General features: G+C 44.2%; 1 protein-coding gene across 7 annotated transcripts in view; it reads right to left on the bottom strand.

Annotated features, from left to right (window-relative positions):
• The window catches only part of PRKN (parkin RBR E3 ubiquitin protein ligase), a 1,201,168-nt gene that overhangs the window by 206,321 nt on the left and 977,467 nt on the right, over positions 1 to 17,380 (bottom strand). For all 7 annotated transcript variants that reach the window (XM_055536152.1, XM_055536157.1, XM_055536158.1 and 4 more), the window contains one exon: positions 3,251 to 3,312. In XM_055536152.1, coding sequence (XP_055392127.1) covers positions 3,251 to 3,312 — 62 coding nt within the window. The remainder of the gene's footprint in view (positions 1 to 3,250; positions 3,313 to 17,380) is intronic.

Raw genomic sequence — 17,380 nt, forward strand, 5'->3', positions numbered from 1 at the left:
TCTACCCTTATTCACTCCCTACCCTCCTAAATGACACTTTCACCATCCTTTCCACTCTCTGTAAAACTCTTCCCTTGCTTAACTCTCAAGTGATGCCTGTTTCCTGTGAAACACCCAGCAAATCCTTCCTGTGTCTCCGGCCTCCCTGCTGCCGCCAGGTCCAGTTCTCCCCACTTTTGTCTCTGGCCAAACCTACACTCTGCCAGCTGTCAAATGAAGGGTGTTGCCCCTGACATACTCCCCTTTCCTCTGCATTACCTCCCTGCTGCCCTGCTGTCATTCCCATCAGCACATAAACATGGTATTTTTTTGCCTATAAAAAAGAAAAAAATTTTGATGCCACATTCCCTATCTCCAGTTACCTCATTTCTTTGTTTTCATTTATAGCTAAACTCCTTAAAAAAAAAAAAGTATCTATATTCCCTCTCTCCCATTCTTCTCCCTTTTCCATTAAACCCAATTCAGGCAGACTTTCACCCTCACCAGTCCACTGGTCAAGGTCACCATGACCTCCAAGTTCCAAATTCCAGGGCTCACTTCCCATCCTTGTGCTGCCTGATAAGCGCACGGCATGGATAATCAGTCTTCGTCCCAGACAAACTGTGTTCCTTTGGCTCCCAGTTTACGCGTTCCTGGATTTCTTCCCACTTTATTCTGACCACACCTTGTATTTCATATGTTAAAACACTTTTTACATGAAATAAGCCTTAGATATGGTCCTTCAGAACCCCTGTGCTCACTTTACTCTCTACCAGGGATCTCCTCCCAGGCCTCACCATGATGCTTTCCTTCATATCTTTCAGGTCCTCGTGTGCATAGCTCCTGCCTCAGCGAGACTTTTCTTGACCACCTTGTGTAAAACCTCAGCTCCCCCTGCACGCATTGTCCTTCTTTTGGTTTTATTTTTCCTCCATGGCAATGAAAACTGTCTAACATATTATATGAAAATGTTAGTTGCTCCATCTTATCTGATTCTTTGCAACCCCATGGACTGTAGCTCACCAGGCTCCTCTGTCCATGGGATTCTCCAGGCAAGAATACTGGAGTGGGTAGGCATTTCCTTCTCCAGGGGATCGTTCTGACCCAGGGATTGAACCCGGGTCTCCTGCATTGCAGGCAGGTTCTTCACCATCTGAGCCACCAGGGAAGCCCAACCAAAAGGTGATGCCCCTGGGTGGGTTTGAACCACCAGCCTTTTGGTGAGTAGCTGAACGTGCTAAATGTGCCACAGAGACATGGCGGCTCTGTTAACATGTTATATACTGAACACATTTGTGTGTATATAACATGATAGCTTTCCCCACCTAGAAGGTAAGCCTGAGAAGACTCTCTTTTTCACTTCTCTAGCCCTGTAAGAATCATATACAGCATATGAATACGTGCTTTTCAAGTATCCGTCAAATGAAAGGAAACAAGGAAGGAAGGACTTGTGGTTTTTTTAGGAGATAAAGATCAGTATTGCTGTGATGCGCTATGTGGCCATTAGCACAACTGATCAGAGAAATAGTGACTTTGATTATGGCTTGATTAAATGCCTGGGAAAATACAAAATGGCTTGAATTTTATGTAGATCTAAGGAGATGATTATAGTTGGCTTCTTTCCCTACTAATCACCCAATGACTCTAAAACAAATATGGAAACAATCTGCAAATATTGGTACAAGCTAGAAGAGAAGGTTCTATTATCTGAGCAGAAATCTCAGGGTAACAATCAGTGATTTTTGCTTTAAGAAATCTCACGGCTTTCATAGGAAAATAGCTGTGAGGGAACGGTGTTTTCATAAGTAGGTATGTTTGGGGTCTGTTATCAGCTTTAGGAACTGCAATATCTTTGATTTTGTTTCTATTTGAATAAACATCCCTGTTTGTTATTCTGGAAATTTACAGTCTGAAAACATGAACGAGGCATATTGTAACCTGCTAATTCAAGGAGCTGGAAATGATTCCGGCTTTTCTTCCTCCCCGAGTTAATCCCCTTTTTGAAATCTCATGTTGGAGATGGAAAGTTCCACTTTCTGACATACACACACCAAACAAAAACTCACAAACCAAAAACCTGTTGAAAAAAAACTGAGCTAACACACCGCTAACTACATGTTCTCTGATCAGAGTGGGCAAAGACGGCCTTTGGGAGTAAAAATCAATAAGAGAGTATAAAATAGGTCAACCACCATGCCGAAACGACATGACATTTGTTGTTGTTTAGCTGCTGAGTCGTGTCCAACTTTTCTGCGACCCCGTGGACTGTAGCCTGCCAGGCTCCTCTGCCCATGGGATTCTCCAGGCAAGAATACTGGAGTGGGTAGCCATTTCCTTCTCCAGGGGATCTTCCCAACCCAGGGATGGGACCCATGGCTCCTGATCGGCAGGAGGATTCTTTACCACTGAGCCACCTGGGAAGCCCATAAATTATATGGCTTAAGTATTTATTTTTTTTTAATTTGACTTTAGTTTTTGGCCGCACTGTGCGGCATGTGGGATCTTAGTTCTCTGGTCAGGGATTGAACCTGTGTCCCTGCATTGGAAGTGTGGAGTCTTAACCACTGGACTGCCAGGGAAGTCCGGGCATAAGTATTCAAGGATAACTTGACATCAGATTTAACATAAAAATATGGAGCCTGTAATTCCATATGAGGATTAAGAGATTTATTGCTAAGTGGTCAAAAATGTGTGTGTGTGTACGTATACATAGGTTAATATGTAGCACTCTGAATTATGAGCACATCTATTTAGAATCTGACATATCTCACTGAGCACAACACAGCATTTAAATAATCAGCTTTAAATGGGCCAGCCATTTATATCAGTCACATGTCCGCATCCATTGAGAACGTAGCAGCAGAGAAGTATAGATAGCACGCAAAATAGAAAATTCTGGCGAAAAGAGCTTGCACATCCCCGCACAGACATCAACCCGGCCTGTCTGTGCCGATCGACCCTCTTAGGCATAATTCCTCTCAGCACTTACTTGTTTGCTTATCGGCCACTACGCCGTACCTGCTCACTGCCGCGTCCTGAGATGAAATGTTCTGGCAGGTAGCAGATGTACCAATTAATAACCTGTCGGGTCTGATGGATAAGAGAGGGAAAGCAGGTTCCCACACACAGTGCCTGTGTGGCTCCCTTCCCCATTTCAGGCGTGGGGAGGGGGAGTGGTCAGGAGACACCCCCCGCCTCCCAGGAGAGTGCGTGGTCTCATTACTGTCTGTCTTCCATGACGCTCGGGGCAGCCTGTGAGAGGCCGACTCACCTGCTCTTCTCCAAGAATCCTGAAGTGATGGAGCTCTTTAATCAAGGAGTTGGGACAGCCAGCTGTTGGGAAGAAGAAGAATTAATCACCGATGAGTTATTCCCACTCAGTGCGGTAATATGTTCTCACTGCAGTCACGACTGCCGGTGACCAGTTTCACTGTTGGGAAGGACACAAATGCTCACTTACCTGTAAAACATGGTCTAAAACGACCAGACAACACCCCCCATCCAGGGTGCTCCAGCTGCTGCCAGCCCCTCACTGTGACTCTGTAGGAAGGAGTTACACGTGACCCTGACCAGCTTTTTCTCCCCTCCTGATTGTGATCTGGACGTTGTGGGGCCCGAGGACACCATGCCATTTCTGCCCAGCATATCACTTATCACTAATACAGAGCCAGGGTTTCGTGGGGCAGACAGGGTGAGTTGGCAGGTGTTGGTTCATTTCACTCATTTACCACCTCCAGGCGCGGCTTCTGCACACTGAGGGCGAAGGATGAAGATGGGGCAGCTGGATGCCCTGTCTTCATGGGATGGGGCTAGAGTTTAGAACTGCGCCTGGTTCTTCCAGGAGGCTTTGTCAAGACCCTGACAATGCTGCATTTCAGTTTGGAAAGGGTCTATTATGGAGTCTTGTGCCCACCACCTTCTAGTTCTGCTCGGTGAGAGCCTACTCAAGCTTGATTCAGACTTTCTCTCTTCTTTCTCTTGTAAGAGAAAGAAGAGTTATTTCTCTTGCAAAAGAAATAAGTAAATAAATCATGTGTGTTGTGTGTTCAGTCGCTCAGTCATGTCTGACTCTTTGTGACCCAATGTACTGTAGCCCCTCAGGCTCCTCTGTCCAAGCGATTTCCCAGGCAAGAATACTGGAGTGGGTTGCCATTTCCTCCTCCAGGGCATTTTCCTGATCCAGGGATTGAACCTGTGTCTGTTGCATCTCCTGCATTGGCAGGTGAACTCTTTACCACTGCACCACCTGGGAAGCCCCAATAAAGCATATCCATACGTATACACATATGTGTATGAGTATATATGTCTATCTATCTGTCTCTCTACCTATGCCAGGGCATGCCAGTTCCTGTTTAAAAATGTATCCTATCCCTGTCTTTTAAATAGAATTATTCCACAGTATTAATTTGCCATCATTAATAACATAAACTCTGGAAACAGAATTGATATAGAAACCTGTTTCTTTGGGATCAGATCTATGGATGACGTGCTATGTTGGCTTTTCTATTAAGGAAAATGGGTTCTGTGAAAATGCACCTAAAGCAACAGCTGAGGCTGAGCTGTCTCTGGGAGTCGTGACGTGAGATGGTGGGAGGCACTAGGGATGCCGGCCTGGGGAGTGCGGGCGGCCGGGGAGGTGCTGTCTGCAGGGGCTGAAGGAGTTATCCTCCGGGAGGGGGGCTAGATGTGTGCGCTATTCTAGAAGGCAGGATTAGAGCCAATATGTTAAATGACAGCAGGTATGCTTGGGTTCACTATGAATACATTTCTAATTTAAAATGGAATTTATTTCCTTACCAGCCGGTAACTGGAGGCTTTCAGACAGAGGCTAAATAACTATTTATGCAGAATATTTTAGAGATGAATTTGACTTGAGTTAGTTCCAATTCTGAAACTGTGGTCACATGAAATGCTGGAACAGAGATTTAGTCTTTGTTACTGTATTCAATATATATTTGTCTTTGACGTTATTGCATTTCGTACTCTTGAGAAAGTGGTTCATAAATGTTCACTAAGGCAATACATTAAAAAAAATGAACAAAATATATAAACAGGTGATGTCATCATCTGAAAGTAGGCAAGAAAAATAAATGGAAACCCCAAGGTGGATATTTTGGTGGAAAATCTAGTCAATCAATTGTCATAGGCACATCCTAACTACAAGGAAGGAAAGCTAGACCCTGACGCCGGAAGAAACCCTTAAGTTGTGTTTCTCCCACTGGAGGCCGTGAAGGCTTATAGCCCGAGTTCCCTTTTAGAAGTTGGTCATTTCAGAGTTGCTATTCTGATCTAAGCAATTAGTAAAAGTCTATTCTGGGTCATTTGGTTGGCTGCCATTCAACCAAAAACCGTTGAAGAAATTCAGCCTCCTGTCAGTTCTTGGGAACAAGGGGTCATATTTTTTGTTTTGTGAAAGTCATGAGGAGAGAACAGAGGTGGAAAGAATTCTCAGGACAAATTCCCAACAAGCGAGGGCCGTGTGGTTTGGTGCTAAGTTTACGAGGGGAGGGGTCACCCAGCCCGTCGCCGGGAGGAGGGGTGACAGAATTGAGGTTTGCCAGGCACGGGGTTGCAGGCACTCGGGGCCCCGTCTGCACGCTAAGGACCGGCTTAGTGGGGTAAGACGACAGCGCCTTCCATATGACATTCAGAGTTAATTTGAATACTTTCGGTTTTGTGCTTTCATTTATATTTAATTTATACATTTTCACTTGGGTCTTCTAGCTGTATAGCATAAAAACTTTCTACCTAAATTATACCCGGACATAGTTAAGAAACATCATTAAAAATGGTTCCATTCAGGCTTCGAAGTTTTAGAGGATTCTTTTTTCCTTTACAAGTGGTCCTTTGCATCCCTCCGACTTGAGAAAAACTGATTTGACTTATTTTAATGGCAGGTAAAATAAGAAACAGAATTTAAAATGAACCTACCTTCAGAATTTGTGTTCTAACTTTCTCCGAAGATGTAACTAAAAGGATTGATGTCAGTGATAGCTCAAATGTAAACATCTTGAACAGACGACTTGCTAATTACCTGAAACACCTGGTCGATGCAACAAAATATGATAAACAAGGAGAGACAGGGCTTCAACTGAGAAGAGGAGAGTTGCAAGGGGTCAAGCTGTTGAAGACCACGGAAGGGCACCTGTCACCGTGCACGTCATAGGAACGTCAGTGCGGGAGATGGACCGATGCAGAGGCAGTGTGACGGCGCGGCTTCCAACGAGAAACGCGAAGGCTGCAAGGGGAAAGCAGCGGTGCAGGGAGAAAGGGTGCGGGGGCACGGAGAGCAGAGGAAGACGTGAGGACAGGCGTCAACGGCGCAATGGGAATTCTTCCAAGCGCTTCACACAGGGTCCACACACACAACAGTGCGTCGCCTTTGGAAGCCCCCAATCTCTACTGGGACCACATTATGTCTTAAGAGGGTGCAACCGTCAGCTGCCTTCACGTCCCCGTCATTCAGTCTCTTCTTGAGATAACAGCTAAGAGGCTTCCGATAAAACATGTACATCAGCTATCATGGCATCCACCACAGGTTTTCCATCTCACCAAGAGTCAAGGCCAAGGGCGTCAGTGGCCTATGTAGGGTGCTTGGCTGCCTGGCCCGCTGTGTAGCTCCTTATCTCTTTCCAGGAGTGGGTTCCACCAGCCTGCTCTCAGTTCTGACCACCCCAGACAGGCTGCTGTCTGCAGGGCTCTGGATTTGCTCCTCCCTCTGTGCAGGGAGCTCTTGACCCTGCTATCTGCATGGAGCGGTCCCCGACTCTTTCAAGACCTTGCTCAAATGTCGCATTCTCAGTGAGGCTTACCAGGACCACCCCGGGTGAAACTGCAGCCTATCTTCATCCCCCCAATCCGCCGTTACTGCTGCATTTGCTCCATGGCTCTCATCACCTTCTAAACTACTTTTCTGATACAGTATTTTATTTTCTGTCTCCTGCTGCTGAAAGGCAAAGGTGACAAGTGCAGGACTATTGCTTTTTCGTCACCACTGTATCAGCTGTGTCTAAACCACTGCCTGGCTGGCTGAACTGTTCAGTAGCAGCTGCCCCATGAATGGGTCATCCAAGCGGTCACTGCCCCCCTAGCTCAGTGACCGTGACACTTAGGAGGGGCTCCTATCCACCCCTCCTCTCTTTTCACCATGGAGGCCTCGGCCCTGACCTCCAGCCCTCTGTGTGCTTTGCTTATCAGTTAAGTGGACTTTATCTAACCTCTAACCTCTGTCCCCAGCCTGGACCCCACATGGGAAGATGTCAGTGATGCTTGGATGTCATGACTCCTTTGTACTTTTACTGTACCTTCTTTGCCAATATCCTATATCCAGTTCTGGGCTTCCCTTGTGGCTCAGCTGGTAAAGAATCCATCTGCAATGCAGGAGACCTGGGTTCTATCCTTGGGTTGGGAAGATCCCCTGGAGAAGGGAAAGGCTACCCACTCCAGTATTCCGGCCTGGAGAATTCCATGGACTGTATGGTCCATGGGGTCGCTTAGAGTCGGACACGACTGAGTGACTTTCACTCATGCACTATATCCAGTTCTGGGTAAACACTACCATCTCTTTTTCCTTCTCCTGTTCCAGTTCTGCCAATCACAGCCGGTGTAGCAAAAAGGGGTCAGAATACCTTCCAACAGGGATTCACACCATCTGCCTGAAGCTGCGTTCTTGCTGAGAATGGTGCTGCTGCGGTTCAGGGTCCACTCACCATCAAGCCCTTGGTGCAACTTGTTCCTATGACTTGCCTTTGGCCAGCCCCTTCTCCCATCTCCCTTGGGGATTCTTCCAAATCATCACCATCCTTCTCAATTAACCTTTAAAACCTCATTCTCAGAATAGGGCCTCCCCTGATACAGGTCCAGAAATGTAAAGCTCCGGTGGTGAACATGGAGATGTGGGACCCGGGCCCCTGCAATGAAGGCTAGTGGCCACGCCGCAGAAGGACATGAGAGATGCTGGGCCCTGTCCCCAGTCTTCCTCGGCTGCACAGAGCCGCCCCGCCTGAGGTCACATCTTCCCCAGGACCCCCGAATCTGCTGTCTGGGTGAGGAGGAGGTGGACCTGCTCAACCACTTTGTCCCAACATGAGCTGCTGTCAGTCGACACTGGCTCCCAAGTCTCTGCTCACGTGGCAGTTCAACTTCACTCGGCCCGATCTGGGTCTCTGCTCCTCCTTTCTCAGAGGCACATCTCCATGAACATCTTGTACTCTGCCCTCTACTTCTGACTTGGCTGCCAGAGAACCCGCCCTGTGGCCACCAGCAAGGGTGCATGCTAAGTCGCCTCAGTCGTGTCCGACTCTGTGCGACCCCATGGACACTACAGCCCGTCAGGCTCCTCTGTCCACGGGATTCTCCAGGCAAGAATACTGGAGTGGGTTGCCATTCCCTTCTCCAGGGGATCTTCCCGACCCAGGGATTGAACCCACGTCTCTTATGTCTCCTGCATTGGCAGGCAGGTTCTTTACGACTAGTGCCACCATTCCTGAACTTCATGTTGTTGTTTCGTTGCTAAGTCATGTCCAACTCTTTGCGACCCCATGGACCGTAGCCCGCCAGGCTCCTCTGTCCACGGGATTTTCCAGGCAAGAATACTGGAGTGAGTTGCCATCGTCTCCAAGTTACAACTCCTCTGCCTCCTCCCCCTCTGGTTCCTCCTCCTCAAAACAAGAGTCATTTGTCATCCATCCTAACCTGTCCCCTTCAGCTCCTTATGGTTTAACTCATCATTCACTCAGTCTCCTCAAACTCTACTGCTCTGAAGCTTGTTCACTTCAAACCATATGTGTTATTCAAATCTTCCCCCTTTAAAAATTCAGCAAAGATCCAGCCTTGAGCATACAGTTACCACCCTCTTTCTTTCCTTCTCCTTCCATCCAATTTTCTCAAAAGAATAGCCTACAGCCATTGCCATCATTTGAAAATATAGCAGTTGGTGGTACGGACTATAGAAGGGAAATATCAAAATGGGGGCTTCATGCCTTTTAAAATAAATTCTTGTCATCATGGCTTAGGCTGAAGCTCTGGTTCTGCAACAGCTAACTAGCTATATGCTCTTGGATCACTCAGTTACTCTAAATGCCAATTCCTTTATCAGGAATAATCACAGCTTCTACTTCTAGTTTTGAATGTATGTGAAAGCAGGAGGAAATGACCTAAGGAATTAGAAAGTGAATTTATTGCTGATGATATTAATGGCATATCCATATCTATTGCTTGTTGCTAATTCTTTAAATATTTTTATCTATTTAAAAGGAAAGTAACTAACTGAAATAATTGCTACACAATTTATTGTTTTAAGATATAAAGGTCAAGACTTCTTTTTTTTTGTTTTCAGTTCAAACATGTAAAGGGCTTGAAAGTTATGACTCCCATTCTTATAATAAGAAAAATCTGGGCAAACTGAAAGTCAACGCATTTTCTTGGCTCCATCAGAGAATGGATGTCACAGGTCAAAGAACCTCCCTGATATCTGGCAAGTCCAGAAGTCACAATCCAACCTGCTTACCTGGAGTAGAAGCTGCTAGAACAATAAACCAGTAGGAATATTGAGACAACAATTTCAATGCATACTGTGTGTGCTAAGTCGCTTCAGTTGTGTTCGATTTTGTGCGACCCTATGGCCTTTAGCCCACCAGGCTTCTCTGTCCATGGGTTCTCCAGGCAAGAATACTGGAGTGGGTTGTCGTGTCCTCCTCCAGGGGATCTCCCCACCCAGGGATCAAATCTGCATCTCTTTCATCTACCTACATCGGCAGGCATATTTTTTACCACTAGTGCCACTTGGGAAGCGCTTTTGATGAATTTTCTATTATATAAATGGGGTGTAGACTAGTGTGAGGAGAAGGCAATGGCACCCCACTCCAGTACTCTTGCCTGGAAAATCCCATGGACAGAGGAGTCTGGTAGGCTGCAGTCCATGGGGTCGCTAAGAGACAAGACTGAACGACTTCACTTTCACTTTTCACTTTCCACTTTCATGCATTGGAAAAGGAAATGGCAACCCACTCCAGTGTTCTTGCCTGGAGAATCCCAGGGACAGAGGAGCCTAATGAGCTGCTGTCTGTGGGGTCGCACAGAGTCAGACACGACTGAAGCGACTTAGCAGCAGCAGCAGCAGCAGACTAGTGTGAAATTCAGAAACTCCAGAGGCATGAAATCTTACAGATCTTCCTGATATTTATCTTTAAGAAAAATACTGACCAGGTCCTCACGTCCTGGTCAGGATCCCCTGACCCTTGTGGATCCCCTTGTGGCTCTGGTAGAGGGAGGGGAAGAGTAAGCATTGTGAAGACTGTCCAGAGCTTTCTCCATAGCAAAAGTCTGCCCTCCAAGGGAAGGACTTTGCTAGCACCTTACCCTGCCGCTATGAGAGAGGGGGCACTCCTCTAACTCCAGTCTGTCTCACTGAATAGGGAAAGAACAGTCGACAGGAATCAGGGCTTCAAATATATAGACTGAGAATGCTACCTAAGGGGGAGGGAGTAGGAGGCAAGGGAAAAAAGAAAAAAAAACCCTGTACCACTGGAGAAGCACTTGTGAGGCTACAGACCCAAGAAACAGGCCCACAGGAAGCCTGAGATTTGATCAGAAGATGGCTGTCACCCCCACAACACATTAGCCTCACCACCATACCAGCTAGCCTTTAATAACACGACGGTGGTGGTAGCTGAAAGAGTGTTAAGACATGGATTCTCTCTGAGAAGGAGTGGTTTACTCACAGTCAGGAATGGAGACAAAAATCAAGAAAACTAAAGGAATCTGGAATGTCTGGCATCTTCAGTTAAAGCAAACATTAAACACTTAAACACAAGCCCAACTCCTTGTCGGATCGACATATATCCTCACATTAAAGGCCTACACCAGCTCCTATTACGTGCAGAACACGTCCAACTTCAGCACATAATTACTAGTCATGTCAAAAGGCAAGAAAAACACACTCTGAAGAGATAAAGCAAGTGTCAGAATCTGACTCAGGTATGATATGGATGTTGGAATTATCAAACAGGGAGTTGAAAACAACTATGATTAAGATGTTAAGGACTCTAATGGAATAAGCAGACAACACACAGATGAATGATGCAGGCAGAAAGGCAAAATCTCTTAAAAGAAAGTGAAGTTGCTCAGTTGTGTCTCTTTGCGATCCCATGGACTGTAGCCTACCAGGTTCCTCTGTCCATGGGATTTTCCAGGCAAGAGTACTGGAGTGGGTTGCTATTTCCTTCTCCAGGAGATCTTCCCCACCCAGGTCTCTCGCATTGTAGGCAGATGCTTTACCATCTAAGCCAGCAGGGGAGTAAAAAAAAATCCCTTAAGAAGGTGTCAAAAGGACATGCATTGAAATGAAAAGGTGTAACAGAAATGAAGAATTTCTTTGATGGGCTGTCAACAAACGACATGACAAGAAAGAATAAGTAAGCTTGAAGAAAGATTGAAACCCAAGCTAAAATCAGAAAGAATGAAAAAAAGAAGAGAATATTCAAAAACTGTAGGACAGAAATAACATACACATAATTTGAGTACTAGAAAGAAAAGAAAGAGAACAGAGCAGAAGAAATATTCAAAGTAATACAGGTTGAGAACTTTCCAAGATTAAGGACAGATAACAAACCGCTGGTGCAGGAAACTCATAGACTATCAAAGTGAAAGTGAAAGTTGCTCAGTCGTCTCCAACTCTTTGCAATCCCATGGACTACACAGTCCATGAAATTCTCCAGGCCAGAATACTGGAGTGGGTAGCCTTTCCCTTCTCCAGGGGATCTTCCCAACCCAGGAATCGAACCCAGATCTCCCACATTGCAGGCGGATTCTTTACCAGCCACAAGGGAAGCCCAAGCAGGATAAATATCCCCAATTCACACCTAAATACAATTAAATATTTATTTTGGCAGAAAACCAAAGACAGAGAATTGTGAAAGAAGTCAGAGGAAAAAAAAATAGTGATAAAGAAGCATAAGAATTACAGAAAACTTCTCAGTAGAATGGGCTTCCCTGATAGTTCAGCTGGTAAAGAATCCGCCTGCAATTCAGGAGACCCTGGTTCAATTTCTGGGTCAGGAAGATCCACTGGAGAAGGGATACGTTGCCCACTCCAGTATTCTTGGGCTTCCCTTGTGGCTCAGCTGGTAAAGAATCTGCCTGCAATGTGGGAGACCTGGATACTCTATTATAAGGTTATTAATCTTAATTAAGAACACATTCCTTGTTCTAGTGACCTCTCAAAGTGGACTTAGATTAGTTAACATATGTGTTGTAAACTTTAAGGCAACTATTAGAAAACTGAATTATCTAAATCTAATAATAAGTCAAATTACCCAAGTGGTTAAACAAGACAAGAAATAAAGGTTAGACACTAAGTCGTTTCTGCTATAAGAAGAAATTCAACAATCTATTGACATTAGCAGGGGATTTCCCAAGTAAAAGCCTGAAACTGTCTCAGTCAGGGAGGTCTGAAGTTGATGATGGGGTTATGATCACTTCTTCTAATCTTGTATGGATTAGAAAGTAAAAACTACGGCTTCCCATGGGAGGACAAATGTAAAGCTCTAATTTACTTGGAAAACACACTAAAGATGGTTTTAGGGTCAGAAACAAGGAGTTGTATAACATATATTACCCCAGGCATTTTAATTTGTTAGTGAAGTCTTTCCTTGGGGGGAAAAAAAAAAGGCTCCAGAAATGAACTAAGCCCCAGGGATATAGCCACCACCGTTTTTGGTATGCTACAAAAAGGACTCTCCACCATCCGAGCCACCAGGGAAGCCCCTACAAAAAGGAGAAGAAGTATACTACTGTCTGTGAAGACTTCACAAATCTAGCTGGATTCAAAGAATGTACTACATGGTAAGATTACTGCGAGTGAAGAGTGCGTACAAAATCAAGAATATGTGAAGAACAGACACGTACATCAGGGCACAGAGTCCTTCCCCACACGCCTGGAGAAAGGTGACCATCAGCCAGCGAAGCTGTGTTCACTTTCCTGGTTACCCTCCACTCTCTCTCTCCCTCAGTGGCGGACTCCACCCTCGCTTTGCCTGCCTGTGACCGTGGGGCTGCTCTCAGTTCCAGCAGCGCTCGCCCCCCACCCCAGGTACCCGGCCCAGCAGGAGGTGAGAAACAGCGGTGAAGCAAGAAGAGGAGAAGGAAAAGAAGGGGCCTTTCTTCCCTACCACTAACCAGCTGCATTATCTTGGGTCCAAGATGTGTTAGCTCTAAAGCCTTCATTTTCTACTTGAAGAAAGGAGAGTAAGAATAGATGACTTATGGGGTTGTTGTGGATGATGTGTGTGTGTATCTGTATGTTTGTAACTATATGTATTATCCAGTACAGTTCATTGTACATAGTAGGCTGTTAATGAATGGCAGTTGTTATTTTGAGAGTCTCTGGAATACGAGGAACTCATGAGACTGTACTTGAAAGGTTGTTCTGCTGCTGTCCCAGAGATACCTTTTTAATCAAATCTTCAATATTTGGAGGCAGATTTTGCTGAAGGAGGACAATATCCAATTGCTAATTAAGGTTTATTATGACAATGTACTGAAAGACAATAGACGAGCAAGGATGTACATATAGGCATACACCCTTGATCATCTACATATATGCATAGGTGCACATGACCAAATCATATATGCTTAGAAAACTATGGCAAGTATACATTTAAGATTTTAAGTGTGTGGCCTTTTTATTAAGTCATTATTTTCATTGATTCACTACAATCATCTAAAATGATTAATAAGCAACTTGACATCTTCATTCACTTCATGGCAAATAGATGTGGAAACAACGGAAGCACTGACAGACTTTTATTTTCTTAGGCTCCAAATCACTGCAGATGGTGACTGCAGCCATGAAATTTAAAGATGCTTACTCCTTGGAAGAAAAGCTATGACCAACATAGACAGCATATTAAAAAGCAAAAATACTACTTTGATGACAAAAGTCCATCGAGTCAAAGCTATGATTTTTCCAGTAGTCACGTATGGATGTGAGAGTTGGACCATAAAGAAAGATGAGCGCCGAAGAATTGATGCTTTGAACTGTGGTGTTGGAGAAGACTCTTGAGAGTCCCTTGGACTGTGAAGAGATCCAATCAGCCAATCCTAAAGGAAATCAGTCTTGAATATTCATTGGAAGGACTGATGCTGAAGCTGAAATTCCAGTACTTTGGCCACCTGATGCGAAGAACTGACTCCTTGGAAAAGACCCTGATGCTGGGAAAGATTGAAGGCAGGAGAAGGGGACAACAGAAGACAAGATGGCTGGATGGCATCACCAACTTGATGGACATGAGTCTGAGCAACCTCCGGGAGTTGGTGATGGACAGGGAGGCCTGGCGTGCTGCAGTCCATGGGGTGGCAAAGAGTTGGGCACCATGAGGAACTGAACTGATATTTTCATTTGATATCATAAAGCTTTATGACAAATTTTTACCTTTGAACTAACTGGAAATTAAAAAAAAAATCCTCACTAGTCATTTCAAAGGACATGCTTTACATATCTATACTTACAAGGTGAATTAATAGAGTCAATAATGCACATAACTTAAACCACAGATCCCCAAGCACCTCCACTTATCCAAACATGCAACAGGGAAACTAACTCAAATTTCCGACAAAAGGGACACTTAGCAACTACTTAATCTACCTTCTGTTTCGCTTCCCGAGTCAGCCGTAACACATAGTAAGGGCATCACTTGAGTATACAATCAACAGATGGACGATTATGGCAAACAAGCTGTGGCTTAAAAACAAATATTCCACAAAGATGTCAGAGAAGAGAACTGACAACCCCTAATTCTGCTTAACCAGAGCTGAAGCTGTTTTTTATTGTGTGTGTATGTGTGGAGGGGGGCTCTATTTTCTATTTGTAGCTCTTTTGTAGTATTCAAGGTTACCTGCCTTTCATAACCCAAGTTGTAAGTGAAGTAAATGACAGAGCTGAGTAACAGACAGTTCCAATCCCCAGACTATGCACTGCAAACTACTTTCTGCCCTGTGAGGGTGGTTTAACAAAAACAGATGTTAGACTTATACATAGAAATGCCACATGTTTAGGATTTTATATACTACATTATTTTAGCCCTCAAACTAATAAGATTAGTCTGATTAACTAGAGTGCACTTCTTGTGTTTGGCGGAGGAAATATACTACTTTAGAGGCATCAAAAATCTAAGCAACAAAGTACAAAAGCAAAACCGAATTTCAGAGGTTAAATGTGTTCCTCATGAAAGTGAAAGTCACTCAGTCGTGTCCAACTCTTTGTAACCCCAAGGACTTATACAGTCCATGGAATTCTCCAGGACAGAATACTGCAGTGAGTAGCCTTTCCCTTCTCCAGGGGATCTTTCCAACCCAGGAATCGAACCCAAGTCTCCTGCATTGCAGGTGGATTCTTTACCAGCTGAATCGCAAGGGAAGCCCAAGAATTCTGGAGTGGGTAGCCTATCCCTTCTCCAGGGGATCTTCCTGACCCAGGAATCAAACCAGGGTCTCCTACATTGCAGGCAGATTCTTTACCAACTGACCTATCAGGGAAGTCTGTAGTGACTTAAGGGGGGGAAAAAAAAACAAGAAGATACTATGAATATGAAACAGAAAAGAACAAACCTGCCTCCATATTGAATCTATTTTTTTGTGCTCTGTTGCCTGAGCTGACTCTGCAACTTTTGTGAAAGAATGTCACCTACAGCCTGAAATACACAGTCCATTTTCAAGGCTCTGACCTTCAAAGGTATAATACTTTTCCATTTCGTATAGAGATAAAAAGTTACAGAACACTTGTCTTGCTGGTGGTACATAACAGCACTGTGACCAGACCAATGTGGACAACTGCAAGAGCAAAGAATTACGACACTGAAAAGTTTGCAACCACCAGTCACACTCCCAGTCCTTTTAGGATAAAAGCAGCCTGAATTCTAACTTGAGTAAGATGGTTCTTTGGGACACGAGTCCACCATCTTCTCAATCTGCTGACTTTCTTAATAAAGTTGCTATTCCTTGTCCCAGAACATTGTTCCTTGATGTATTGGCCTGTTGAGTGGTGAGCAGTACAGCTTGAACTTGCTAACAAACATGGGCTCTCTTTGGTGGTAGAGTCAGTTGGTACAGTTTTCCTGTCTATCATCATACTCTTGAAAAAAGGTAGTACATTCAATTTAAATGTGCTGGTGCACATATAAAGCTCACATGGATGACAAATAATTAAGTTGATTTAAAAAGCAGTTTGGGGGGCCCATAGGTACAGCACCTGGCACAAGTTCCATTCACTATAACTGTCATTATTTGTTAATATCTCTGAATTAAGGGGGAAAGTCATTGCCTTTGGTTTTCATAAAGAAGAGCATTGGGAAATAAGTGACTATATGAGCCTGTATAGCATAATTTAAGGGCCTTTGAGTGAAAGTCTATTTGCTCCAGGCACAATGTTGAATTTTTAAACACAAAATATTAGTATACCACTACTCAAACAAGACTTTTTTTTTTTTTTTTAAGTTTCATTTCCTACTGGTCTTGTCAAAATAAAAGTGATTTTCAGCAAGAGTTGAGCTTTGCTTTCCATGGGAGACAGAGGCCAGGTCTGCTGAGTTGGTTCAGATTGGGGCCACTCTGATAGGCAATTACTCAGACCATTGTGGGAATGTCAGAATATTTTCCTTAAGACAGTTATGCAATTGGCAAATATAATCTGATTATTTTGTTTATACCCATGACAGTCAGATCTAATTCTTAGATTTTATGGACTTGCTGGCATTTAATTTCTTCAATGATTAAAAACAAATTTATGTAAAACATAGTCATATATTAAAGAACAAAAATATCTTACTTTTTAAAGAGCTATTAGTGATTACTCTCTCTAGACCAACCTCTCTCAGTACAGAATTCCCCTCTGTAACACTTCTGACAGCTATGTTACAGACACTGACTCAAGACTTCCAGTGACAGGGATAAGAGGATCAGAGAATCAGTGAAAGAATTCCATTCTAATAATGAAACATTCTTGTTGTCAGAAGAATCTTTCTATATAATAGCTCTAGATTTGTGACAGAGATCATATCAAATCCCTTTCTTTCCTGGGGCAAATGCCTGAAGTCATCTGGAATATAGGCTTTCCTGGTGGTTCATACAGTAAAGAATCCACCTGCTAAGCAGGAGACCTGAGTTTGATCGCTAGGTCAGGAAGATTCCCTGGAGAAGAAAATGGCAACCCATTCCAATATTCTTGCCTGGAAAATCCCATGGATAGAGGAGCCTGATGCGCTACAGTCCATGGGGTTGCAAGAGTTGGATATGACTTAGTGACTAAACAGCAAATAGCAGCAACAGCAATCTGTAATATATGTAAAATTCTACAGGAAGCATCCAGATTTTCATTTCCCTTCCCTCTATTTTTAGACTTGACCTT

The sequence above is a fragment of the Bubalus kerabau genome, chromosome 9, assembly GCF_029407905.1.
Source record: "Bubalus kerabau isolate K-KA32 ecotype Philippines breed swamp buffalo chromosome 9, PCC_UOA_SB_1v2, whole genome shotgun sequence".
Lineage (NCBI taxonomy): Eukaryota > Metazoa > Chordata > Mammalia > Artiodactyla > Bovidae > Bubalus > Bubalus kerabau.